The 26,709-nt window shown below is 36.9% G+C and overlaps 4 protein-coding genes across 4 annotated transcripts; 2 read left to right on the plus strand and 2 right to left on the minus strand.

The window, feature by feature from the left end:
• Window positions 1-187: 187 nt before the first annotated feature.
• Window positions 188-10,480, minus strand: LOC113514081 (homeobox protein PKNOX2-like). Its single transcript, XM_052901908.1, has 7 exons — window positions 10,250-10,480; window positions 8,680-8,798; window positions 6,768-6,935; window positions 5,211-5,438; window positions 2,786-2,976; window positions 1,787-1,931; window positions 188-1,104 (listed from the first exon to the last, which is right to left on the minus strand). The coding sequence occupies exons 1-7, from the start codon at window positions 10,263-10,265 to the stop codon at window positions 985-987; spliced, it is 987 nt and encodes a 328-aa protein (XP_052757868.1). The 5' UTR covers window positions 10,266-10,480; the 3' UTR covers window positions 188-984.
• Window positions 10,481-11,307: 827 nt separating this feature from the next.
• On the minus strand, window positions 11,308-15,844 carry LOC113513851 (adenylate kinase isoenzyme 1-like). The gene is made up of 5 exons (XM_052901933.1): window positions 15,732-15,844; window positions 14,484-14,705; window positions 13,619-13,777; window positions 12,417-12,557; window positions 11,308-11,676 (listed from the first exon to the last, which is right to left on the minus strand). Exons 1-5 carry the CDS (start codon window positions 15,762-15,764, stop codon window positions 11,455-11,457), a joined length of 777 nt encoding a protein of 258 aa, XP_052757893.1. The 5' UTR covers window positions 15,765-15,844; the 3' UTR covers window positions 11,308-11,454.
• A 2,393-nt stretch (window positions 15,845-18,237) lies between these two features.
• Window positions 18,238-21,128, plus strand: LOC113519116 (uncharacterized). The gene is made up of 4 exons (XM_031907873.2): window positions 18,238-18,594; window positions 19,403-19,636; window positions 20,322-20,525; window positions 20,827-21,128. The coding sequence occupies exons 1-4, from the start codon at window positions 18,276-18,278 to the stop codon at window positions 20,868-20,870; spliced, it is 801 nt and encodes a 266-aa protein (XP_031763733.2). The 5' UTR covers window positions 18,238-18,275; the 3' UTR covers window positions 20,871-21,128.
• Window positions 21,129-21,868: 740 nt separating this feature from the next.
• On the plus strand, window positions 21,869-26,039 carry LOC113511411 (calcium and integrin-binding protein 1-like). The gene is made up of 5 exons (XM_052901941.1): window positions 21,869-22,323; window positions 22,959-22,993; window positions 23,996-24,243; window positions 24,779-24,980; window positions 25,989-26,039. The coding sequence occupies exons 1-5, from the start codon at window positions 22,273-22,275 to the stop codon at window positions 26,008-26,010; spliced, it is 558 nt and encodes a 185-aa protein (XP_052757901.1). The 5' UTR covers window positions 21,869-22,272; the 3' UTR covers window positions 26,011-26,039.
• Window positions 26,040-26,709: the final 670 nt, after the last annotated feature.

The following is a 26,709-nucleotide window of genomic DNA, read 5'->3' on the forward strand; positions in this document are numbered from 1 at the left end:
TCTCAAAATATTTTAAAATTTTATTAAAATTTTGGAGATGAGAGATTGTATAGTTTTGGACACAGGATTTTTATGTAATGACTCATGATATCCACTCGTCTGGAAGGGCTAATTATTACCAACTTGTTCAAAATTAGAACAATTACCTAAAAGGCACATACGAAAAGGAATCAATGAAACAAAAATATGTAGACATCAGTTTATTTTAATGATTGATGAGTTATTAGAAAATATTAACTTAAACACGACTGTACAATGCCTTAAACCTAAATTATATTTGCTTAACATAAAAATAAGAACTTAAAGTACTTCTAATAACACGGTTTTGTCTGCATCTTTTGTTCTGTAGAAAGTCAGTTTTATAGGTACTCAGGTATAGATAAATTTCTATTAGTGAAATATTTCTTGGTAATGATTCGTGGTTCCAAAATTACTGACAAAAAACCTCTACGTAATATTAGATGACGAGCAGATTTTTTTATACCAATAGAACCATTTCGTCATGGAAGAGTAGCTATGGAATTTCTATAGTTAAAAGCTGACAATTCATCTAATAGAAAGTCGTAATCATTGCTTATAGACATGGAAACATCCTTCATATATTCCCATACCTGAAATTTCTCTAGTATATGGCATCCTCAGTTGCTTTTAACAAGCAGCAAATAACAAGCAGGTCAAATCAAGCAAAGCAACTCGCTCATGCAATATGCGATACTATGCTATAATGATCGGTGGTAGATAAATGTGTAAGCAACTAGGCAGTGTTTTGCTCAAACGATCAAGTGGTAAAAAGGTCATGGCATCGTCAAAAAAGTAGAACACTTCTTTATAATCAACATTTTGCAAATAGCCTCTGACACCTTCGATTTAAAAACATTGAATACTGTAATAGTAAAAGTATACTGTAGTAGTAAAAGAATCGCTGATAAGAATCTTTTTAAATCCACCTTATCCTAACACGATATGTATGTATAGCAATGAAAACTAGACAGGAAGTATCGTCTCTTGTTCCTTCTCCCGCTGACGAACCGCCACCGCAGTTTCCACGAGCAAATACAAGCACTTGAACTTGTCCTGGTCTCTGTCACTAAGCCTCGGCATCGCCTGAAGTTGGAACGTGGTTTAAAAATAATTTACCTATTATACAATCATTTCAAAAAGAGACTGGTAAAGTTCCAGCAAAAACAGAAAATGCTTGGTTAATATCACGTTAGAAAACAATAGAAGTATGTGGAATTTTTTTAGATAATAAAGATTGTCAGGCGATGCCGGTATTAAAACAAGTATCAAATATAAAAATATACTAAAATCTACAGGAGAATAAAAGTCAACGAATATTCCAAACGTTTATTTACAGAACAAAACTAAACAAGATCTTTGATCTAAAACAAAACATAAAACTAACTGTTTATCTCTTATAACAAATCAACTATTGTTTTAACACCGACGTCGCTTACAGTGCAATGCTCTTTCAAAATAGGATTTAAAATATTTAATGTGCGTGCAATATACCTATTTAGTTTTAATTTTCATTATTAACTATTGTAAAAGAGCATTTCTAGAATTTCAATAAAGGTAAATGTACTACGCCATCGTCTCAGAGACTCATAATTGTCTTCCAACGCCGCCTTCAAATCAAGTGTTTGCAGAGTCCTCTCTTGCATGGTAACTTGTACCTTACAAGTGAAACACTGGCCTGTCTTTATGTGTGGCACCACATATCAGTGGTGGCGACCTCAAGCTCGACAGCGACTGGTGGTGGGGGCTGTGGTGGCGGCGTGCTCACCTGCATCCTGCGCGGGTGCAGCGGGTGCGGCAGCTGCGGGAGGTGTGCCAGCTGCGGGTGCGGTAGGGGATGCCACGACTCGTTATTGGTCTCAATTGGCTGTAGAGGCTCTTCTGTTGTTGTTACAGTTACTACAGATGCCGTTCTGTTCGAGTTTGGAGAAAAAGATTAAGTGGCGGAGGAAAGAACGATTAATAACCAGAGAGAGATTTTACGCAAAGTCGTCTGATTGGGTACTTCTGACTTCGGTATTTCTGAAGAAACCATAATATACCCTTTTTAAAAAATCCCATATTGTAGTATCTAGGGAAAATCTCGACAGTTCGGGTGCTCTTCGCATAGCCCCAATAATCGCGAGAGAAAATTTCTTTGAAATCGCACTGTACTTGATCATTAAGGTATGCAACCTTATGCATGTGAAGATGAGTTCCCTATATAGATGCTATGATAAAAGGCGGTTGTGAGCATCATTCCAAATAATTCCTCAGAACACAATCCATTATACAAGCGGTAGAACAAACAAAGGGAGGCAAAGTCTCGCCTTAAACTTGAGGGCTATTGCATTTCTGTCGTCCAATATCTGTGTTTTTGTTTACAGAGAGAAAAATTATATAAATTTGACCCCAGCTTCAGAAATGGCAATGCAAATAAGGATCGTGTGATAATGTGGTATTGCAACCTATAGGCTAGGGTTTTTTTAATGGATGATAATGGAATGGTAACCCCGCCTGCGCTAACGGTATATGCTGGCGGGGCAGTGAGGTATGATAGGTGAGAATGAAGAGGCAGTTAGCCCACCGTGATGAATAAACCTGGTATTCAGCACGATGATTTCCAGGGGGGGCCACGTGGAGGTCGACCAGACAAGGCATATTGCTAGCAATAGGACTACCGCATTACTAACAATCCCTTCTCCCCAGTATAGGTTATGGTTGCCAATCGGTTTCTATTGAGTTTTGTCAGCTTGTTTGTGGTTCCACGTCATTATATAAATGATACCTGGAAGCCGGATGCAGGTCAGTGTCCTCCGGCCCGCACCGTATGACGGACTGCCAGACGGAGGGGTCGTACTTCACCTCCTCCTCGCTGATGGCGCTCGAGTACCCCTCCTCGTGGTCCGCGAGCTCGTCTCCCTCGCTTCGGTACACCAACAGCCCGTCACCATAGCCGTTGTGGATATCCGCTTGGTTCTTCAAAAGAATGTTATATTGTTGCCTTAGATTGTTAAAACTGATCATGGGTGCTTTAACTGGGCATATGCAAACAAGGCATATACTATACAAGATAGGTCTATTCTCGGACACATTGTGCAAACTGTGCGGTGAGAAATCGGAATCGATGGAACACTTGTTGTGCAGCTACGATTCGTTGGCAAACATGCGTATGAGTCTACTGGGAACGGCTTATCCAGAGCCAGGGGACCTAACGATATCCCGCGGTTTAAGATATCTGTAATATCTTAACCCACGGGATATCGTTAGGATAACATATAGGATCTATGAAATGATGGTATAAGGCAGGGGGAAGCACAAAAGATACCGATGGGTCGACGTGCAACAGCTTAGCTTCGCACCTTCACCATATGCGAATAGAAGTCACCTTAGGTAGTTACATAAAAAACTGACTTCAATTATGAATGTACCGATAAACGATAATGTTTCATTGATAATAAGATATTGTAAACATCGCGTGTTTACATATTGATTTTTTTTTACAACACAGGGGGCAAACGAGCATGCGGATCACCTGATGGTAAGTGACTACCGCCGCCCATGATTACTAGCAACATTAGAAGCATTACAGATGTACTGCCGGCTTATATATGTATATATCGATTTTTATTCACTTTTCTTCCTCTAATAATTAATGTTTGTGCTCCATAAGAAACCAATTTCAATTGTAACGAAACCAGTTATTTTGTTTTAAAAACTAACCTACTGAAACGATTTGTATCGAAAGTATATCCTTTCAGATAAAAAAGATTTTTTTTATACCCTGTAAATGCACTGGCACATCCCACCCTTCCAACCGAAATACAACCATGTAAACACAACTGCTTCACGGTTGAAACACGAATGGGACAGAGGTGCCCAAGCAAACGACTTTTGTACAAAGTCTCCCTCTGGTAAAAAATTACGAGAAATATCTTGTGGGCCTTAGACTCTTACTTGATAAATGACAGTTTGTTTTGAATCACATCTGCGTGGGCATTAATAATAAATTTAGATCCGTCTAACAAATAAATTGATATAAAAAAAATTACTATCTGATAACAAGCAGAAGATAATTTGCAACTACTCTCCAAAGTCCACTATTAACGTAGGTAAGGTACCAATTATCAGTTCAAAAAAAATCAGACATTATTAGGTAATACATAGAACACATTGATTTGTCTCATTTATTTTGGTGTTAAGTTTTTTTTTTTTTGATGGGTGAAAATGGTATGGTAACCCCGCCTGCGCTAACGGGATACGCTGGCGGAGCAACAGTGAAGGGTGATAGATGAGAATGAAAACAGGCCAGTTAGCCCATCATGATGAATACAACAGGAATTAACCATGATAGTTTCCAGGAGGAACCGCGAGGAGGTCAACCTGGTTGGGTATATTGCTAGCAATGGGATTCTCAGTCTCCATTACTAATAATCCCTTTCCCCCCGGTGTTAAGTTTATTAAACATTTTAAAAAATAATCTTCATATTTTTCTGTCATCATCATTTCAACCATTTATTATTAAAAGTCTCGTGTGATTCTGGCATAAAATAGCCCACTCCTTTCTTTCCTGTGGGTGTCGTAAGAGGTGACTTTTTTTATACAACTTAAAATGGCAAATAAGCTGACGGCCCACCTGATGGAAAGTGGTAACCGTCGTCTATAGTCATGAGCAGTACCATGGACATATCAGAGTATACTGTTTCGCCCATGAAATCCTCTATGCGTTGCCATTCCTGAGGACTCAGGTGTTACCACACTTGGCAGACAGGTTGGTAAACGTATTAGACTTTTGGTGATGTTTTAAGAGAGACGCTGCTGTCCATCACTCGACCATTGAGTTCCATTAATCGCCTCTTACGACACCCACGGGAGAGGAAGGGGTGGCCCATTATATGCTGGGACCACACGGCATCATACTCGTATACAACAGCAGATATACCCATATACGATTGTAGATAGAACTTGGTCAGTCGGCGCTGGGCTGTCTAATGTCATTGCCAACATTGGCCTCGCGAATTCTCCAATTGACGCTATTTTTGGACGAAGACGAGATTCTCAGCGTTGGTGGGAGGATTCGCGAGGCGAATGTTGGCAATGACACTAGACACCGCAGCGCCGACTGATCAAGCTCTAATATCGACAATACTCTAGTGACTGGTGGAAGACGATGAAAATTACTTGCATTTACCTTGACCTCACCTCGACCTTACCTCGACAATCACGCCGTCCCACGTTGTAACAGTTATGTTCCCGGACGGGTTCATACCGATGCCCGATGTGGATGCACTGTTCATGCTCACCATGGGCCCGACCCCGCCCATCGCGCTCGGTTGCTTGCGGCCGCGGCGTGAGATCGTGTAATGTAGCGGGTCGTGGCCCTCACGCCTGATCATCTCCGGGAGGATGCGCCGGCGTGCATTTATGAACCAATTGCAAACCTGGGAATGTTTTTTTATAACACTAACACATGAGGCAAACGAGTATGCGGCTCACCTGATGTAAGTGACTACCGCCGCCCATGAACACTCGCAACACCATTGCAGGTTAACAGCCAGCTTTCTAAAAGGAATATGCTCTTTTTTTTAAGGCTACCATGTCGTATCTGTTCGGAAATACTGCTGCTGAAAGTTAATTCCAAGGCGTGGTTGTGCGTGCAAGGAAGATTTTTTTTTATACAGCTTAAAATGGCAAACAAGCTGAGGATCCACCTCATGGAAAGTGGTAACCGTCGCCTATAGACATGAACAGTACCATGGACATAACTGAGTATACTGTTTCGCCCATGATACCCCCATACGTTGCCATTCCCGAGGACTCAGGTTAACACCTGAGTCCTCAGGAACAGAAGGATAACTTCCTCTGTACCCAGTAAATATACGCCATATCCCACCCTTCAAACCAGAACACAGCCATGCAAATACAACTGCTTCACGGTTGAAACACGAATGGGACAGAGGTACCCAAGCAATCGACTTTTGTACAAAGTCTCCCTCTGGTGAAAAAGTGCCTTGAAAAATGCACCACCACTCATCCAGATGGTTGGGATGGAACTTTACTAAACTTTACATATGTGACCGGTTGTACGATGGTGAAAATCAGCAGCAGGTATCAATTTGAACAATTCCTCAGAACAATTGCACAGTTGCATTATTAAATAAACTGTACCAAAAAAACTTCACTTTTTTGTCTATACATGATGATATTGAAGGCATTAGCAACATTTTAATGAATTATCTAAAAGTAGCAGTTTTTACTCCAAAATCTAATTAGAACAAAATCTTTCATTAATATATCAGTTGGTAAATTTTTAATCAGTTTCCCTAACGTTAAAAAGCCGTTTATAACGTTAAAATGACGTTTAAAAACGTCCTGTAACTGGGTACACACTTGGTTCGGATAACAGAAACATGTGGATGTGAATCTCATTTGATCAATCTGTTGGAAGATATTTTTTCAACCTTATAAATAGCATAACACTTTAATCCTCAGGAATGGCAACGCATGAAGAGTATCATAGCGAAACAGAATGTACTGTTCATATGTACGGTTTTTTAAAATGCTCATTTAACAAACAGTAGAGTCAGTCTGACAGTAAGCATACTAACTAACATTCCCTCCCCACCCCTCCCCCTCCTAAAGGCGACAACTACCACTTACCATCAGGTGGGCCGTCAGCTTGTTTAACATTCTAATTTGCATAAAAAATTTTGAATTCCCAAATGCAGGGTTATATATTTTATTATATTCGAATATAAAGTATATCGTACCTGCAGCACAGTGAGGTTGGCTTCCTGACTGAGGGCCAGCTTCTCCGCGTCGCTGGGGTACGCGTTGTACCGGTGGTCGTATAGCCACCGCTTCAATATCTTCACAGAGTGCTTGGGCAAGTTACCGCGCCGTTTGCGCACCGAGCCCACGATAATTGCCTGCGAAATCTTACAAGACAGTTGTTAGGGAACGAATATTTACTTATTTATTTTTATTGCACCAAAAACATAAAAATATGTAATAACAAACAATAAAAAAAAACATAAATTACAGATTAAAATGTATACATAAAGGTACAAAAGGCGGTCTTACTGCTAGGGCAGTTTCTTACAGACAACCTTTGGTTTTTTTTTATACCACTGAGGTGGCAAACAAGCATACGGCCCACCTGATGGTAAGCAATTACCGTAGCCTATGAACGCAAGCAATACCAGAGGCATTACGCGTGCGTTGCCGGACCTGAAGAAACCTCTTTACCCCCCTTTTGTTTAAAGGAGAACAGATAGAAGTGGGTAAGTTATTAGTAAGTTAATACTGCATGTGTACTGATACTGTAGGTAAATAGGTGATAAGTTAATCATATCAGCCTTTAACTGTCCAATGCTATAAATATCCTCCTCCCCCTTTGGGGGGTTTTGCCAGTACTTGCCACGCTTGGCAGGCGGATTAACCTTTAGAGGCAACCGCAGTTAAGCTTTAGACATGTTTTAAGAGGGACGCGTCTGCTTATCCCTCGGCTTCCCTTAGTCGCCTCTTACAACACCCAGGGGAAAGGAAAGGCTGGCTTATTCTATGCCGGGACCACACGGCAAAGTAAAAGTAAGTTACTGCATCGAAATCAATATTATACAGCTAACAGACTTGGCAAACGTTGTTCTGTCATATGAATAAGGCATAGGAACACCTTAATCACCTTGTGGTATTATGCAATATATTTTAAGACCTATTCTCATATCTACTAAATATACATAAAAGATTTCATGATAATCATTCGAGTCATTTTTTGAAATGACTCGAATGATTATCCTCCTTTGGGAGTGCGACCGCAAACATCGTGACACGAGATATTTATATAGATAATTATTTTAATATACTTTTTATATATATCGATATTTTATATATAAAAGAATCCTCAATTCAACTGTATTTCTAATAATTAAATTGTATTCCACAAAAAAAAAACTACTAAAATTGTGATAAAACCAATTATTTCGACATAAAAACTAGACTACTGAACCGATTTTAATAAAATTTCTACGGAACCAATCTGTAAGTACATATTTCCGATAAAAAATTTCGAAATCAATTTAAAACTGACAAAGTTATAAAGTAACAAACACAAATAATTAAAAATTGTATCCCACAAAGTAAAACCGATTTTGACTGTGGCAACACCAGTAATTTTTTTAAAACTAAACTATTGAATCGATTTTGATAAAATTTCTATAGGGTTAAACTTTAAATATATCCTTTTAGATAAAAAAAATAATTTTGTAAATTCGTTTAAAATTGACGGCTTTATGAGGTAACAAACTTTAAAAAAATACAACAAAATTGAAAACCTACTTCTTTTAAAAGTCGGTTAAAAAAGATTCTCATCTCAACTGTATTTCTAAAAAGATTTTAATTCGAAAACAGTTTTGATAAAAAATTAACCCTTCTTTCTTTGCATAATGGTGGAAATTCCCATCATAACATTGAATGCCCAAAAGTTATATAAAAGAACAAGTTCACTTTAAGTTGATCGTGTCTGGATACCTTTTTATTGTCCATTGCGGAAAAAGAAAACAGCTATCAAATTTATTTTTTTAACCATTTTTCCTTTAATTTTGACCATTAATTATATCACCTTGGTTTATTTTACCAATAAAAAAAATCATGCAAAGAAGGGCTAAAATACTTGAAAGTTACCTGCGGCGGTGGTGGTTGGCGCTGGTGCAGCAGTGGCGGGGGCCGTGCGCTGCCCACGTCCCAATCGGTGCCGCTCTCGTTCTCATCCGTCGACGACGTCGACGGAAAACGATCGCGGGCTGTAATAGACCGACGCGTAAATCAGGCAGAAGATTAATAAGCAATAAATAAATTTATTACTTCGCCGTATAGATCCCGGTTTAGACAAAACCACTCCATCCTTTCACTGGCGTGTCGTAAGATGCGATCTAGGGGACTTATGGTCGAGGGATAGGGAGCAGCGTCCCTCTTGAAACATCACCAAAGGCTTGGTTGCGGTTGCCAATCCGCCTGCCAAGCATGGCAATTACTGGCAAAATCCCTCCAATTATGGGTGAGATCTATGTCAATTAATGGCTGATAATGATAAATAAATAAATAAAGGTAATTTTTTTAGGCAACTTAGAATGACAAAGAAGTTGACGGGCCACCAGACAGACAGTGGACATGAACAGTCTCTTGGATATAACAGAGTATACTGTTTCATTCGTGATACCCCCATACGTTGCCATTCCTGAGGACTAAGGTGTTATAACTTATATTCTCTTAATTCACTGCCATATCCCATCCTTTAAACCGAAACACAGCCGTGCAAATACAACTGTTTCGGAGGGAAAGGGATTGTTAGTAATGGGGTCTAACAGCTCCATTGTTAGCAATACCCTATCAGGTCGAACTCCACGCGGTTCCCCCTGGAAACCATCGTGATTAATTCTCGTGGAATTTTTCACAACGAGCTAATTGACCTGCTTTCATCTTCAACTATCACCACTCACTGGTGCCCCGCTAGCGTATACCGATAGCGCAAGCGGGGTCACCATTTCATTTTCAGCCATAAAAAAACATTACTGCTTCACGATGACTGTTTAACAAGGCGTAATTTTAGGGAGGAAAAAGGTTTGTTAGTAATTGGGCTTAGTGGCTTCATTGCTGATAATGTGCCCTATCAGGTCGACTTCCACGCGGTTCCCCCTGAAAACCATCGTAATTGATTTATTGTTGAATTCGTCACGATGGGCTAACTGACCTGCTTCATCCTCACCTATCATCTTTAACTGGTGCCCCGCCAGTGTATACCATTAACGCAGGCGGGGTTACAATTCCATTATCATCCGTTAAAAAAAGGCATAATTTCACTGCCACATAAACCATAGTCGCCTTTTACGATATCCACGGGAAAGAAAGAAATGGCCCATTCTATGCGGGGATCACACGGCAGTCGTAGATATATATTTGGACTAAAAATTAAATGAAAGAATAAACGTAAACATATAGGCTTCGTTTAAGACTGCTTTCACTTTAAATAAATTTATATTTAAATAAATTTATATTAATATAATAGAACAATACTTCTAATTTATATAATGTATTAAATAAAAATTCTGGCATATCGTAAATGCTGTCCAAGGTAATAAGTACATGCAGAGCTATAAATTTATTAGTAATTGCAAAAAGAACTTAAATAATTCGTTATTTTAAGTTTAGCATTTATTTTTAAGATTATCATAAGATTATTAAAAAAATATCTTACGCAATTTGATCTTCATAACTTTGATCACGGATTTACGCAGCGTGGTGAATTTTTGAACGAAGTGAAACCGTAATTCCCGCGCACTCCACCCGGCTCTTGACAGCAACTGCCAATCTCTGATTTATGCGTTACTTATCATAGATATGACTACCTTCATTTAAATTATTGTACTATTATTTATACAATGATGTTAAAATCTTAGATGTTTAAACTAGGGCGTCTATATTTGAAATGGGATAGTTTTTGTTTTTAAAATCGATGCGCTTTTGTGACAAATGACAACGACATGCACTGTCGCTTGTCACGATGATTAAAATTTTGAAATTTGCAAAAAAAGAATTTTATTAGCGGCCAATGTTTTATATGTAGATTAAGAACGTGCGGATTTTGTAATCAAAATTTATAGGATTACAAACTATTTCGTGGATTAAAGGAGAGGTGATTATTTTCTTCATATAACATGGAAATGAAAATTTGCAATTTGTACCTACATTAGACTTAAATTACTATTTTTAATTTTCTTGATCATGACTTATAAACCGCAAGGACACCAAAAACTGTGTGAATTTAAGGTACTTACTAATTATCTAGTTATAGGAAATACCAACAAAAAAAAACAAATTAATCTTAATGAGAACGGTGAGTTAATTTCTTATCACGTCGGAAGGAATCAATGTGAGGGCATATTGACTATCACTTAGAGTCAATATAACGATTTTTTTTTTATTATAGCACGACCTAAGTACGAGGAATAAAATCTTTGAGCACATCGTTCTCAACGGACAGAGACAATATGGTAATTTTTTTTTCTACTAAATGCCATCCATTCGTTTCTTTTAATTTACAACTATTCTTCACTTAAACAGGGAAAACTATTATAAATAATCTTTTACAATACTCTAAACGGCGAAACAGGTCAGATATTTATTATAACATTTTTTTTGCCAACTCAAAAAAGGAGTTACTCAATTCGGTCGAATTTTTTTGTTTGTTCTTTATTACCTGAGTTGTTTTTTTTTTAGTTTTTAAATCGAAATAACTGTTTTTGCCACAGTTGTAATCGTTTTTTTTTTTTGTTGGATATAGTCTTTAATTATTATTAACCTTTTTGTAAATTCCTTAGAGATCAAAAACAGTATTATAACCATTTATATTTAATATAGCAAAATTTTAAAATACATATCAATAAAAAATTACACTACGGATCACTTCTCTCCCTCTATCTCTGATGCTGGTGACGTATCACTCGCCATTGGGTTAGTGGGACACATGGGACACTTTTGGTTATAGGCGACAGCTGGCGCTGATACCGCTGAGGGGGGGCACGCTTCTGGGGGCATAAACCTTTTCTGGGCCTTCTCCATGGTATCTGATAGAATCTCCTTCAACGTAGAGGCGAGTACTTTGGGATTTCCTGTGCTGTCCAGCTGTTTGAAAAATGGATACCTATTAACACCTTATTGCTGAGCACATGAGGTTGTGTTTGCATGACTGTGCTGACTTTCGTTTTGAAGGGTGGGATATGGCGTGAATTTACTGGGTACAGAGGAATAACACCTCAGTCCTCAGGAATGGCAACGCATGGGGGGTATCATGGACGAAACAGTATACTCTGTTATGTCCATGGTACTGCTCATGTGTATAGGCGACGGTTACCACTTTCCATCAGGTGGGCCGTCAGCTTGTTTGCCATTCTAAGTTGTATAAAAAAAAATAACGAGGTACGCAGACAACTCTATAGTCCTTAGGAAAGGTAGCCCTCATAGGAACATAGTATTTTCTGTGATGACTGCGCTACTTTTTTTTTAATGGGTAACAATAAAATGGCAACCCCACCCGCGCTATCGGTATACACCGACGGGTCACCAGTGAAGGATGATAGGTGAGGATGAAGCAGGTCAGTTAGCCCATCGTGACGAATCCAACAAGAATTGTTCACGATGGTTTCCAGGGAGAATCACGTGGAGGTCGACCTAATAGGGCATATTGCTAGCAATGGGGCTGTCAAACTCCATTACTAACAATCCCTTTCCCCCCTGACTATCCTTATCTATAGGCGACGGATACCACTTTCCATCAATTGGACCGTCAGATTTTTTGTCTTTTTAAGTATTATTAAAAAGTATCTTAATGAATTGGGATTTTAAGTTCACTTTGAATCACTCACTGTCACAACATGGCCTCCGAATCGCTTATGAACATTCTTAACTTTATGCGCCGCTTCCCTGACGATCTGTCTCGCGGCGTTAATTTCAGATTCTGGTCTTCCTAATTCCGAAAGCTTATTCTGAAGTCTTGTGGCAGCCACCTTAAATACAAATATATTCGACATAATTATCCCTTTAAATAGCCATGTGGTCCTGGCATAGAATAGTAGAATAGGCCACCCCTTCTTTTCCCGTGGGCATCGTAAAAGGCGACTAAAGAAGGGCGAGGGATGAGCAATAGCGTCCCTCTTAAAACATATCTGATGGGGCATTTGCTAGCAATGGGACTGGTAGTCTGTATTATTAACAATCCCCCTGTAGCATGTGATTCCGGCGTGCAGTGAGCCATCCCTTCCTTTTCCGTGGAAGGCGTAAGAGGCAACTAAAGGATTTTATTGGTTCAGGCATGGGTAGCAATGTTCCTTTTAAAACATCACCAAAAGCCTAACTGCGATCGCCAATACGCCTACCAACCGTGCCAACTACTGGCAAAAGCCCCCAAAGAGGAGCCTTATGTCCAGCAGTGGACAGTTCAAGCCTGATGATCGGTTTAAAAAGAGCATCTACTAATTATTGATTCGTTGTGCCACTTCTCCTTTATATACGCAAAATGTAAGAGAAAAGGTACCTAATTATGAGAGTTAAGTCTGAACGAAATCGCTTCATCACCATAATTGACTCATGCACCTCTCTTTTCTATAATATATATCTATTTTGGAAACTTGGTGTTTCGATTTGAAGGGTGGGATATGGCAGTGAATTTAAAATATGGAAATTTAGGAATGGCAACACATGAAGGATGCCGTTGTGGACAGTGTATTCCGAGAAGTCCATGTTGCTGTTCATGTTTATAGGCAATAGTTACCACCTTCCACCTGTTTAGCTGTCAATTTGGTTGCCATTCTAACAAAAAAAAATCATACTTTTCCTAAACAAATGGGAAAGGAATTCAGCGTGAAAGTAACGTGCGCAAAGAAGAAGAAGACGCAGAATACTGTTATATCATTCTATCTCTTGTATGTGGTAACAGTAACAATTCTAACGTACATTCATTTGTCCCGTGTTTAGAAGAATTTCTTCCTTTCTCTCGAGTTGATTTCACTAAAATAGTTAAAAAAAAAAAAAAACTAATTAATTGCTCATATATTTTTTAAGTTTATACCTCATTATCAACTTCCAAAGCGACTATCTTCTCTGGCCACTTAACCTGCCTGTTGAAAATATTTGACATCCTGGGATTCTTCGGGAACCCGACCAAGATGAATCCGGTCGCGTCCCGCTTTGTCAACATCGCCTCTTTTACCAGATCCACTGTTAGTTGCTGTTGATTATAATGATACATTAGTTGACATTAAATAAATGATAAATTATAAATAAATTAAATTCAAAATAATTTATTATCAGATAACAAGATCCATTTTGTTAGTATCAGACTTAAAATTATGTAAGTAAAATACGAATATTGTATAATTACTCGTAATAGAGTACTGATTAGTGTTGCGATTTTTACCTGAACAATTGTTATGTTTTTTTGTATAATGTAATTGTATTTTATAAATTAATTATTATTTTATTATTAACTTTAATTAATGTTTTATATTTTTTTTATACAACTTAGAATGGCAAACAAGCTGACGGGCCACCTGATGCAAAGTGGTAACCGGCGCCTATAGACATGAGCAGTACCATGGACATAACAGAGTATACTGTTTCGCTCATGATACCCCCCCATGCGTTGTCATTCTTGAGGACTCAGGGGTTATTAAAATACAAATCATTATCATATCAGCTGTTATTTGTCCACAGCTGAACAAAGGCCTCCCCCATAAACTGCCATAAGGAACGGTCCTAAGCCATCTACATTCACTGACTGTCTGCAATGGATTTGAGGTCATCACTCCATCTAGTGGGGGGTCAACCATTGTCTGGAAGAAATTAATAAGCAATAAGAAGAATATAGAGCAGACCTATGTTTAACAGTGGACAGATAATGGCCGAGATAATGATGCTGATAAATGTAATCTAACCTCTGAGATTTCCTCTTGAGCTTGCATTTTTTCCGCAATCATTCGCCCTCTTGCTGTTTCCCTCAGTGCCTCTGCCCTTACCAAATCTCCTGGTCTGATCACCGTATACCCTGTTATAGTAGAGATGGTTTGAGCCACTGTCTGATTACCAGCGCCTGGTACGCCGTTCACAAATATGACGGGAAGATGTCGGATGGGCGACATGTCGTAAGCAGTTTCTTCCTGAAATTAATAAAAATGCCTAAGGATTTCTTACCACTTCCATAACCGCCACGTCATCACTTTAAACCAGTTTTATATATATTTTTTTAAATATTTGCCCTGATATCATCATATACCTATTGTCATAGATCTTATGACCCTGGTACATTCGTCATGATTAAAAGTGGGTAATATATAGAAATATCAAAATATTGGCCCAATAAAGGATATATTAAATATCGTTTATTTAATGGGTGAAGATGAAATGGTAACTCCACCTGCGTTATCGAGATGAATTCACTTAGAAATAAGCATGACGGTTTTCATGGAAAACTGCGAGGCGGTCGACCTGACAGAGTTCCTAATCCGCATTCCTAACAGTCTCGTCTCCCCCCTTAATTCCGATCAAAATTAATATAGATGGCTGGTATAAGATATCCATCTAAACAGGTAATGCACTTTTTCCAATAACAATCATCGGAGGAACCCAATATATAAATATTGGAGTGATATCGATACCTTCCATGCCATCATGATGGACCAATAACCCGATTTTATCCTCACCTATCATCTGAATAATTCCTTACCCTTGTTAGAGTAAGTCTTTTCCGCAGGCGAGATTTTATCCGTCAGTAAAACCTCAAATCCCTGTGAAATTTACTCCGATTATCTTATGAACTCGATATGTATCTGGGTTAAATTCATACCAAACTTGAACTTCTTGAGATACACAATTAGCAAGTGGTCTTAGTTTTGAATGACTTGACCAAGTAATTGCCTATTATTCTGCATCGGAACAGAAATCTTTCCATTGCTGTGTTTTAGTCAGAAGGATACACACACAGCAAGATAAGTTCTTAATATAATAATGAAATATCATAATGATGTTCATATCTTCACTTCTGGCAATAAATTTGCCAGCTTATTTATCCTCTAACAGTGCAGCAATAATATCTCTCCAGTCTAGCATCTGTTCGGAGCCTATCTGTTCGGAGACGGAACGTAGTCTATCCCATTATAAATTGGAATTACATGCAAATTACATACGTCTTCCATTCTCCTGGAGTAGAAGCAACCCATAGCGTCCACAAACAAAATAATTACACGATTATATAATTAATTATTAAATGACATTTCTAAATAAATGACAGCTGTTTGAATGGACGTCTAGATTTGTGTCGATTTTTTTAATTGCGGCTCTCACGTCCTAAAATTTTCGGTCAATTATAGTTTGTTTATTGCGAAGTTCTTAACTTCAATATTTTAAATGTAAATAACAATGCACAGGCTCGATTCTCAATTGGTTCAAATTAAGAAACGAACTTTTATTTACATTATATAGCATACTGATTGTCGCTATGTGGCAGAAATAAGTGTTTTATGTAGAAATATTTGATTAAAAAGCATAAAGGAGAAAGTAAAGGGACAGCGTTTATTATAGAAGTGAATAGAAAAATGAGCAATCTCAATAAAGAAATTGTTTTGTACAAAATAGGATATTACGTTTTTTATTTTTTTTCTAAAAAAGTTTGCGAACGATCGCAAACAATATGTAAGTTGGTAATTATTTATAAAGCCCTGGAGAGTCTTATAAAGCTATTTGTTTTATTACATTATAACATATTGTTCACTCATCTAAGAACTGAGTGAAAACAAAATTTCTATTAGGTAGCCTTTTTTTAAGTAATCTTATAAGTGAAAATTAATTTTTATTTCAAAGTTAATAGTTGGATGCCTTATTCATCATAGGAAGTTTAAAATGTTTGGTCGGTTTACAAGACATGTTTCTTTGGGATTTATCATTTTCACTGGCAAAAACGTTGCTTTAAAAGATTGGTAAAAAAAACAAATTGTCCGAATTAATATTTGCTGCTGATTTTCACCATCGTATAACACACCATAAACGTAAAATTTAGTAAAGTTCCATCCCAACTTTCTGGATAAGTGGCGGTCTTCCAACGTGCGTTTTTCATGATACTTTCTTCCACGCACAACCAGGCTTTTTCTTTTTTTTTTAATGGGTGATAATGGAATGGTACCACGCTATCGGTATACGCTGGCGAGGTGCTAGTGATAGATGATAGGTGACGACGAAAGCAGGTCAGTTAGCCCATCGTGACGAATTCCGCTACGATTAACCATGATTGTTTCCAGAGGAACCACGTGGAGATCGACCTGACAAGGTGTATTCCTAGCAATGGGTCACTTAGACCCCATTACTAAGAAGCCCTTCCCCCCCTCCCCACAGCCAGGCTTTGGAATTAACTTCTAGCAGCGGTATTTCCGAATCGAATTCAAGAAAAGAATATATTTCTTTTTAAAAGGCCGGCAGCTCAGTTACGATGCTTGTAATCTCGCAGGTGCTCATGGGCGGCGGTAGACACTTACCATCAGGTGAGCCGCATGCTCGTTTGCCCCTGTATTATAAAAAAATGCTAACTATTATGATTCCATTTAGTACATATATATGTCATTGTATAGCTATAAATAAGGTACCCTAAATGGCCATAGGTGTCCATTTATAGTTTTCGGACGTTAGTGGATCACGGCAATAATAACTGTCAAGTGAATAACATGGTCATCCGTTTCCGCTGTTACAAAGGCCGTTGAAAACTAGACCACATGAATTTAATAGAATACAAGTATCGGTTCCCATCACGTATATCTATTATTAAGTATTCTGCCCCATAACACACCGCTCTGTAATGGTGTTCTTATAATTTAATCTTGTTTTTTGTTCTTTTTGTTTTTAAATACTTATGTGAAATATACAGATAAGGAATATAATATTTAAGTGTAAAATAAAAAAGAAGAAAAGTTACTAATTGAAGGAAAGTAATAAACGTCAAGTTTAGTATTACTATAGCTTTAAGGGATATAAAACCTTATATTAGTCCTACCTACTTTCTGAAGGCTAGTTCAATGACCAGAGCTGTAAAGTAAAACTTTATAAGGTACGTACTGTCTTGTTTATTACATGAATAATTACAATTTACCATAAAGCCGTTAGTTTATTTATACAATTTCCTACAAGCCCCATTAATCTATGTTTTTTTTTGGTGGATGAAAATGGAATGGTAACCCCGCCAGCGCTAATGGGATACGCTGGCGGAACGCCAGTGAAAGGTGATCAATGAGAATGAAAACAGGCCAAATAGCCCATCATGATGAATTCATCAGGAATTAACCATGATAGTTTCCAGGGGAAACAACGAGGAGATCGACCTGGTTGGGTATATTGCTAACAATGGGATTTTTAGTCTCCATTACTAACAATCCCTTTCCCCCCCCCCCCCCATTAATCTATGTTAGCAGTGTACCAGTCCTAGATAATAGGTGAACATAATCAGATAATTTCAGATCAGTTGGCCCATCAAGAGGAATTTCCTAAGAATTAAATGTGATGGTCGTCCTACAAGTATGCATGTATATAAATTAATCCTATCAGATCCTCCACGCTGTCCTATATTGTTAGCAATTTAACTATAAACTTACATTGCTAGCATATAAAAAACTGTATTTTTGTTTTCAGATATTTACGCATTTAGAGAAATGCTACTTGCTTGGATCTTTCTATCAATATTGGCATGCATGCCAGCTCTTACTAATATGCGATGTACCAATGAATCCCCTCCAGTAATACCTAAGTATCATCTGATGGAAAAATGCCATAGATCTAAACTGGGATTGGCGGCTAAAGCTAGATACACATCTCTAATTAGTTGTCAACGGCTTGGCATTGAGAAGAAGGCTCTTTCTTTAAACTTCAGTCCACCTGAAGCTATGAAAACTACGAAGGAACCTCTCGATTACACGTGTGAAGCATTGCAGTGCGCTGAAGCTGACGGCGGTTCATCATTGACAAACGATACGAGATTCGACTATTACAGTTTATATGCGAAGCCGTTACGTTGGTATCTTCTCGTGTCTATACTAAAACAGTACAGTTTATTTGTTTAAAGGAGCTAATAATTGGAACAGCCAGACGGATTTGAAAAAATCCTTTTAAATTTAATACCTCATGTTTTGAAAAAGGTTATAGGCTATTTTTTTTTAATGGATCATAATGGAATTGTAACCCTAATTGCGCTAACAGTATACGCTGGCGGGGCACTAGTAAGGATGAAAAGGCAGATCAGTTGGCCCATCGTAATAAATACATCTGGAATTCAGTATAATGGTTTCCAGGGGGAACGACGTCATATCCCATCCTTCAAACTGAAACACAGCCATGCAAACACAACTGTTTCACGGTAGAAACACGAATAGGACAGAGATGCCCAAGCGTACGACTTTTGTACAGTCTCCCTCTGATGAATGGAATGGTAACTCCGCCTACGCTATCAGTATACGCTGACGGAACACCAGTGATAGATGATAGACGAGGATGCAGGCAGGTCAGTTAGCTCATCGTAAAGATTTCAACAAGAATCACCCACGATGGTTTCCAGGGGGGAACGCGTGGAGGTTGACCTGATAATGTATATTGCTAGCAATGGGGCTGTTAGAACCCGTTACTAACAAACCCTTTCCCCCCAATTTATAACATCAGACAGTAAGAATAAAAAAAAATAGTCCTTTAAAACTACGGGTCAGCAAAACGCGCGTAATATCCCTGGTATTGCAGGCGTTCATAGGCTACGGTATCCACTTACCATCAAGTGGGTTGTATGCTTGACTGCCACCTCAATGGTATAAAAAAAATATATTGTTTTCAGCAAACGAGAATTCTACGTGTGTACCAGCAACAGGCATGTTCTATTTGCTCTCAAAGAAATATAACTATACGGAAGGTCAGAGCTCATGCAAAAATATAAGTGGCGTACTGGCTGATGTGACCAGTGATCAACGCACAGAAGCGCTTGGGCAGTTGCTCTTAGGGACAAAGGTAGACGCCGCCATGGTTGGTCTGAGGAGGATCAATGAGAGCACCTTCCACGGAACCAATGGTATGTAAGAATCGTATAAAACTCGACATTAATAGTTTTAACTGAACAGCGAGACTATACTGTTAGGAAAAAAGTACCTTAAGGATGGTAGATGAGAATGGAATTTCACCAGCAATTGATAATTGTGTTTTCCAAGGGAAACCCCGTGGAGATCTACCTGACAGTCACATTTAATAACAATAATCCCAATTATGGCCGTGTGATCCTGGCATAGAGTTGGCCACCCCTTCCTTTCCTGTCGTAAGAGGCGTCTAAAGGAACTTAATGCTCGAGGGATGGGCAGCAGCGTCCCTCTGAAAACATCAGCAAATCCTAACTGCAGGTTGCAAACCCGTTTGCCAAGTGTGGTAACTTCTGGCAAAACCCATCTTATGGGGGAGGCTTATGTTCAGCAATGGACATTTAACGACTGACAAAATGAAGGCTACTAATTTTTTTTTTTATACCACTGAGATGGTAAACAAGTATACGGCCCACCTGATGGTAAGTAGTTACTGTAGCCTATGAACGCCTGTAATACCAGGAGAATTAGGCGCGCGTCGTCAACCCTGACTTGCTGTAATCTCTTGGAAAAACCTCTGCAGGGAGCTCATTCCATAACCTGAATGTTTATCTTAGTAAACAGATAGGTATCTTTCTGAACATACTGAGAACAGTTTCTTGTCAAAATTTATTTTTTTTACATGTGATGCACTGGACTGCACAACGTATCGGGCTTGGGCACCGGGCCATCCAAGAAGACGCTACGACAAATACGACTGTGTCGTCATCACTCGACACAAAACGTGGAAGTCCACGTCGTGTAAGAAGCAGTATCCAATTCTTTGCGAACTCAAACCTGGAGGCCCTTATAAAATAGGATCCATTTTCGCTTCGAGGAAACTAAATAATGGTATTCAAACCCATATTTTCAGTAATTCTTGTATTTTAAAGCGATTTACTATTATTATATAATATTTACTTTAATTTATTTCAAAGCGCCTTCAATTTAGTTTTTTTTTTCTTTTGAAAAATATGCTTTCAGATTGATTCTATAGAAATTTCATCAAAATCGGATCAGCAGTTTGATTTTTAAATTAGTAGCTGGTTAGTAGTAGCTGGTTTAGTCACAATTGAGTCGGAAATCCTATTACTGTTTATTATTTCATTTTTATTTTGTACTAATTATCTTTTTTTCTTATTTGCTTTTTCAGATACCAAGCTAATAAATGAGACCAACACTTCAGATAAAAATTAATTAATTCCCAAAATTCCAAAATAAACGTATTTACTTACTAAATATACACACCTAAAACAAATAAATGGGCAAGTAGCCCTCATATTTAAAAATCTAACATTTTAATTTTTTGCGCCAAATTCTTAATTTGAAAGAAAGTGACAAAACACTAGTATAGTTAAAAACTTAGATTATAACTACAATACTTGTATTTTATATAGTCTATGTGCAGTTCGCCAACATATTCATTTCGCCAACCGTCACGGTTCTTCAATTTGATTTCGGCTGTTTTTTTTTTTTATAATAGAATACCTGGAATGGTGTACTCACCTATGCTAACGGTATATAAGGGCGAGACACCAATGAAAGGTGAAATGACGGTCGACAAAAAATTAGTTAACTTATTCGAAACAAATTCATTAGGAATTAAAGTTTCAAGAGGAGATCACGTGAGGGTATATTGCTAACAATGGGGTTTAATTATTTCATTTATTTATTTAAATTGTGATCTATGATCAACCTCATCTATCAAGGTATACAAATTTGCAATTATATAAGAAAAAAAACATTTTCATTAAAAAATTTCTACCTAGTTTGTAAACAATTGCGACACCTACAAGTTTTTTTTTTTTAAGTATAAGGGATTAATATTTATAAACTGCAGTTCTTTGATATATTTAAAATGCCAACCCATAATAACTTTATTATAGGTCATAGAGGAAGAATAGTACCTGCGAATTTTTTCAGTATTTTCTTTCTGCACTGTAAACATAATTTGACATTAGGTAATTCCGTTTCCTGTTGTCTTGTCACTTTGAACCAAATAGCATTTGTATGAAGCTATGAAACCAACTAGCTTATTAATTTAGAAAATTTTATATTATAAAGTTATTTTGCCATAATATGTATATATATATAAAATACATATATCGCTATAGATAAATAAATACAACACCTTGATTATCTGTTTATTTTATAGTGATATTACTGCTAGATGGTTACATAAATTAATGCTCCAATTTCATTAATCTAAGAATAGTGACTACTTTCAAATAACATGTTAATAATATAAATAAATATTATTTGCTTTTGTTCATAATCGTAACTGTTATTCGAACTTTATTCCTTATTTATTACCTATTATTGTCATCTAGCCCAATAATGTATGAATTTTCCATACTACCTGAATGGAAGAAAGTTCTGTGAACGAGAAGAGTGATTCATGGCTACGTAAAAATTTAGTGATTACCAATTTCAATGTTTTCAATATCTCCGACTCGTACTATCCTCTTGTTTGTTTCATAGACAAGTACAAAATTCCTAGTTAATAATTCATATCGAGCAGAAAATAGTTATAAACATTTATATATTGTAAATAATAAAATACCTAAGCGATTTATAATTTCATTACTAAAACAATAAAATGGGTCAAGGAAAAAGTCAGTTTACTGAAGAAGAACTCCAAGATTATGAGGTAACGTGTTATTTCTGTTTGCCATTGTTTAAAAGATATTATATAATAATATAAATACCTACTAATTTAATTGAATCTATTTTTTCCAAAACATATTCATGCTTACATGTTCTTATTGCAGCTATCAAAAGAATTCTTTATTACTAATACACTTATTTTGGGGGGAAAGGGATTGTTAGTAATGCGGATTAATTGCTAATTGCTAACAATATACCCTTACAGGTCGACCTCCCCGTGGTCCCCCCTGGAAACCGTCGTGCTGAATTTTAAGTGTATTCATCACGATGAGCTAACTGGCCTGTCTTTTCATCCTCACCTATCATCCCTCACTGGTGACCCTCCAGCGTATACCAATAGCGCAGGCGGGGTTACCATTTCATAAAAAAAATATATACTTATTTTTAATATAAATTCCGTTACATATAAAATAATAATATTTAAAAAATATTATTCTCAATTCTTGAGGAGGCTTATTTCAGCCATTATCCATCCACTGTTGGACACAGTGGATGGATAATGGCTGAAATGATAATGATGATGATTCAAAATTCTTTAGCATACTTATCATATGTGTCATACTTTTCAAGTTTTACTAATTGCTACATAAAATTAACACAATTATAATTACATTGCAGGATCTTACATATTTCACAAAAAAAGAAGTGCTATAGTAAGTACCTTTCAGTGGCCTCTTTTATTACTTTTAATAAAAGATTTACATCAAGAGATACACAAATATTAATATTATAAATGCAAAAGTTTGTAATGATAGACGAATGGACAAATGTTTGTTACTCCTCCATACAAAAACCTCATAAAAATCAACACAGTATCCTCTATTATGTCCATGGTACTACTGATCATGTCTATAGGTGATGGTTACCACTTTCCATCAGGTGGAATGTCAGCTTGTTTGCAATTCTTAGTCCCATAAAAACTACTAAACAAATTTGATTGAAATTTGATATAGAGAGGGAGGGAGACTTTGTACAAAAGTCGATTGCTGGGGTACCTCTGTCCCATTCGTGTTTCTACCATGAAGCAGTTGTGTTTGCATGGCTGTGTTTCGGTTTGAAGGATGGGATATGGTGTGAATTTACAGGGTACAGAGGAATAACACCAGAGTCCTCAGGAATGGCAATGCATGGGGGATATAATGGGGTAACAGTATACTCCGTTATGTCCATGGTACTGCTCATATCTATAGGCGACGGTTACCACTTTCCATCAGGTGGGCTGTTAGCTTGTTTGCCATTCTAAGCAGAATAAAAAAAAATTATGTCCTAACTTTGCACATATAATACTTTATGTACTGATAGTGAAGGATACAGCTAGTAGATTGTAAAAAACTAAAAAAAAAAATGAAAATCAGTAATTTGTACCACAATGATGTAAAGAGACAACATCATATGAGCTTCTAGTCAAGGTTTTTCTAAGAGACTACAGCATGAGATTCTTTAAAAAAGGGGTAAAGATGTTTCTTCAAGGTCAACAACATGCGCATATACCCTTGGTATTGCAGACGCTTATAAGTGACGGTAACTGCTGTATGCTTGTTTGTTTGTATGAAAAACTCTTGGTTTTTGGTAAAATTAAATATTGTAATTAAAAAAATTGCCTTTTAAATATTGCGATACTAATTATAAATTTAATCTTATTATTACAATTCCAGTGCACATCAAAAATTCAAAGCTTTAGCCCCTGAGAAAGTCGGTCACAATAAAAATGCCAAGTTGCCAATGGCAAAAATTCTGCAATATCCAGAACTTAGAGTGAATCCATTCAGAGATAGGATCTGTAAGGTATTCAGCTCCAGTAATGATGGTGACTGCACTTTTGAAGATTTTCTGGACATGATGTCAGTGTTCAGTGAAATGGCGCCCAAAGCAGTTAAGGCTGAACATGCTTTTAGAATATTTGGTGAGTTATTGTAGATGTCTTTCAATAGATGGCAGAATGCTTATCCAACCTGCACTATTAGGACAGTCAGGGTAATATGATAGGTGAGGATTAAGTCAGGTATTTTCAATGGGTGATAATGAAATAGTAACCCCGCCTGCGTTAACGGTATACGCTAACAGGGCACCAGCAAGAGATGAAAAGCGAGTATGAAATTGCAACTTAGCCCATCATGATGAATACAAATGGAATTCAGCACTATAGTTTCCAGGGGAGATCATGTAGAGTTTAAATTGACAGGATATTCTATTGCTAGCAATGAGACTGGTAGTCTGTATTAGTAACAACCCCCAATCTTCGCTGACACCAATATTGTAGCTATTTTAGCCAATTTTTACCAAAGTTAGCAATTTTAACCATTTTTACAAATGGCTAAATCTTACAAATTAGTCACATTTTTGGCACAGTTTATCTACTAAGTATTTATCCAAAGCAATAACAGTGACTGAAATAAAACGAGACAATTTTATAAGAGTTTTTTTTAAATATCTTCCAGACTTTGATGGTGATGACATGATAGGTGTTTCTGACCTATCAGAAGTAATCGATCGACTCTGTGGCACTGATCAGAAGCTTAGTGACACCGAGAGACAACAATTGGTACAAAATGTTCTCGAAGAGGCCGATCTTGACGATGATGGTGCTTTGTCATTTGCGGAATTTGAACACATCATTGATAAAAGTTCTGATTTTTGCCAGTAAGTTATCTTTTATGCCAAATATAATTATGTAAATCTGCACAAATAGGTGACAGTTTATCAGTGGCGGACAAAATTCTATGTTCTATTTTTTATTATGGGAAAAATTAACTCTGATGTTTGTTCCTCATCTATGCAGAACTTTAAGAGTAGATTTATAATATTGAGACAAAAAAAGAATACTTTTACACAGGGTCCTAGCTCTAGCTATTTATGGTCTACCATAATTGATTTCGAAAAAGCGAATCTGTCTAATTTTTTTATGGTAGGGCATTGCCCTTTTTAGGTCTTTTGCCCCTCAATGCCCCCTCCCCCCACCTCTACGAAGCTATGGCCTTGTATTTACATAAACACACTGTGATAGGTGATGTTTTCTTCTGTAGAATATATATAAAAGCATTAATAGTATCAATATCAACACGTAAAGACAAAGATGAAAAGATTCAATAGGATGAAAAATTATGCCATACAATTACAATATAAAATATAAATTATAAAAATGAGGCAAAAAAGAATCCATTATGCACAGCGGGGGTCCCTCTCTTAACAAAACAACCAAAATATTTTACTTTTTGAACGTTTTACAACTAAGTCTTATCTTAGGAAAGTCCATATCACTGTTTCATCATATCAACCGTTAACTGTCCACTGCTGGACATAAGCCTCTCCCATAAGGAGAATTTTGCCAGTAGCCATGCTTGACAGGCTGGTTGGCAACTGCAGTTAGATTTTTAATATCACTATGTCACTGGTTATTTGATGAAGATGTTTCATTTAGAGGTGAAACACGTGTCGCAAAACGTGCGTGAACAAAATGGCAGTCGGAGATTGATGGCTAATATGGAAGGTTGTAGAACTTCTGGTAGTAATAGTAGTGGTCAATCTCCGAGTGTTGGCAAGTCATATATGCTAATGGTAGCAGAATTAAACAAAATAATACTATTTAAAGAAATATCTATGACGAACTACCAGTCGGCCATTTTAGACTTTAATTCTTTTATTTTTCAGGTCATTCAGAATAAGGCTGTGAAGCAGTGAAGTCTGTTTTATGTCAAAATATTTTTTTTTAAATAATCAAAATATGTATGTTCAATTTTTAGTTGTTAATTATAACTAATGATATATAATGCTACGTCTTTAACATTTGAATCTCATACTATACATATATGGTTTTATATAAAAATAGTTTCAAAACACACACAGCCGTAGCTACCCAAGTTTAAAGTAGGGCAAATTAACTTTTTGGTAAGGCAAAAGCCAAAATTGACTTCGAAGTAGGAAATCCGTCTAATTTTCTTAGGGACTTCCATTTTGGATAACAATAAGCGACTTTTCGAATAAGAATTGAAAATGGCAGTAATTTTTTCATTACTCTTACAATATAATGTATTAATTTTAACCGACTTCAAAGAAGATGGAGGTTATGTTTGATTGTATATTTTTTTTCTTTTGTAATATGTGGTACTTTTAGTATATGTATATTTTTGAAGTGTCTTCTTGTCTTCCTACATTTATTTGTATGATTATTATTAGGATAATGATTATATGTGATTGGTGGATATTGTAATGTTTTACATGGAATACTCTTACATGGACTTTTTTATATTAATTAGCAATAAGTTTATTTATTATTGTAGAATAACAATTTGCCAAAAATATACCTATTATATACTCCATCTGTTTTTATAGTCAGCATTCACAATTATACCTTTTTTTACAAGCAAAATTA

Source organism: Galleria mellonella, unplaced genomic scaffold (assembly GCF_026898425.1).
Source record: "Galleria mellonella isolate WM207_F2 unplaced genomic scaffold, CSIRO_AGI_GalMel_v1 utg83, whole genome shotgun sequence".
NCBI classification, from domain to species: Eukaryota; Metazoa; Arthropoda; class Insecta; order Lepidoptera; family Pyralidae; genus Galleria; species Galleria mellonella.

Excerpts from the sequence above, each read along its gene's own strand:
- LOC113513851 (XM_052901933.1), bottom strand. The coding sequence starts at position 15,764 with ATGGGTTGCTTCTACTCCAGGAGAATGGAAGAC. Across the intron at positions 13,778-14,483 it reads CTCAAGAGGAAATCTCAGAG|CAACTAACAGTGGATCTGGT; the intron begins GTTAGATTACAT and ends TATAATCAACAG. Across the intron at positions 11,677-12,416 it reads TCGGAGGCCATGTTGTGACA|CTGGACAGCACAGGAAATCC; the intron begins GTGAGTGATTCA and ends TTTTTCAAACAG.
- LOC113519116 (XM_031907873.2), top strand. The coding sequence starts at position 18,276 with ATGCCAGCTCTTACTAATATGCGATGTACCAATGAATCCCCTCCAGTA. Across the intron at positions 18,595-19,402 it reads TTTATATGCGAAGCCGTTAC|CAAACGAGAATTCTACGTGT; the intron begins GTTGGTATCTTC and ends TATTGTTTTCAG. Across the intron at positions 20,526-20,826 it reads TTCGAGGAAACTAAATAATG|ATACCAAGCTAATAAATGAG; the intron begins GTATTCAAACCC and ends TTGCTTTTTCAG.
- LOC113511411 (XM_052901941.1), top strand. The coding sequence starts at position 22,273 with ATGGGTCAAGGAAAAAGTCAGTTTACTGAAGAAGAACTCCAAGATTAT. Across the intron at positions 24,244-24,778 it reads ACATGCTTTTAGAATATTTG|ACTTTGATGGTGATGACATG; the intron begins GTGAGTTATTGT and ends AATATCTTCCAG. Across the intron at positions 24,981-25,988 it reads AAAAGTTCTGATTTTTGCCA|GTCATTCAGAATAAGGCTGT; the intron begins GTAAGTTATCTT and ends TTTATTTTTCAG.
- LOC113514081 (XM_052901908.1), bottom strand. Across the intron at positions 2,977-5,210 it reads GGGACGGCGTGATTGTCGAG|AACCAAGCGGATATCCACAA; the intron begins GTAAGGTCGAGG and ends ATTCTTTTGAAG. Across the intron at positions 1,932-2,785 it reads GACCTGCATCCGGCTTCCAG|AACGGCATCTGTAGTAACTG; the intron begins GTATCATTTATA and ends AAACTCGAACAG.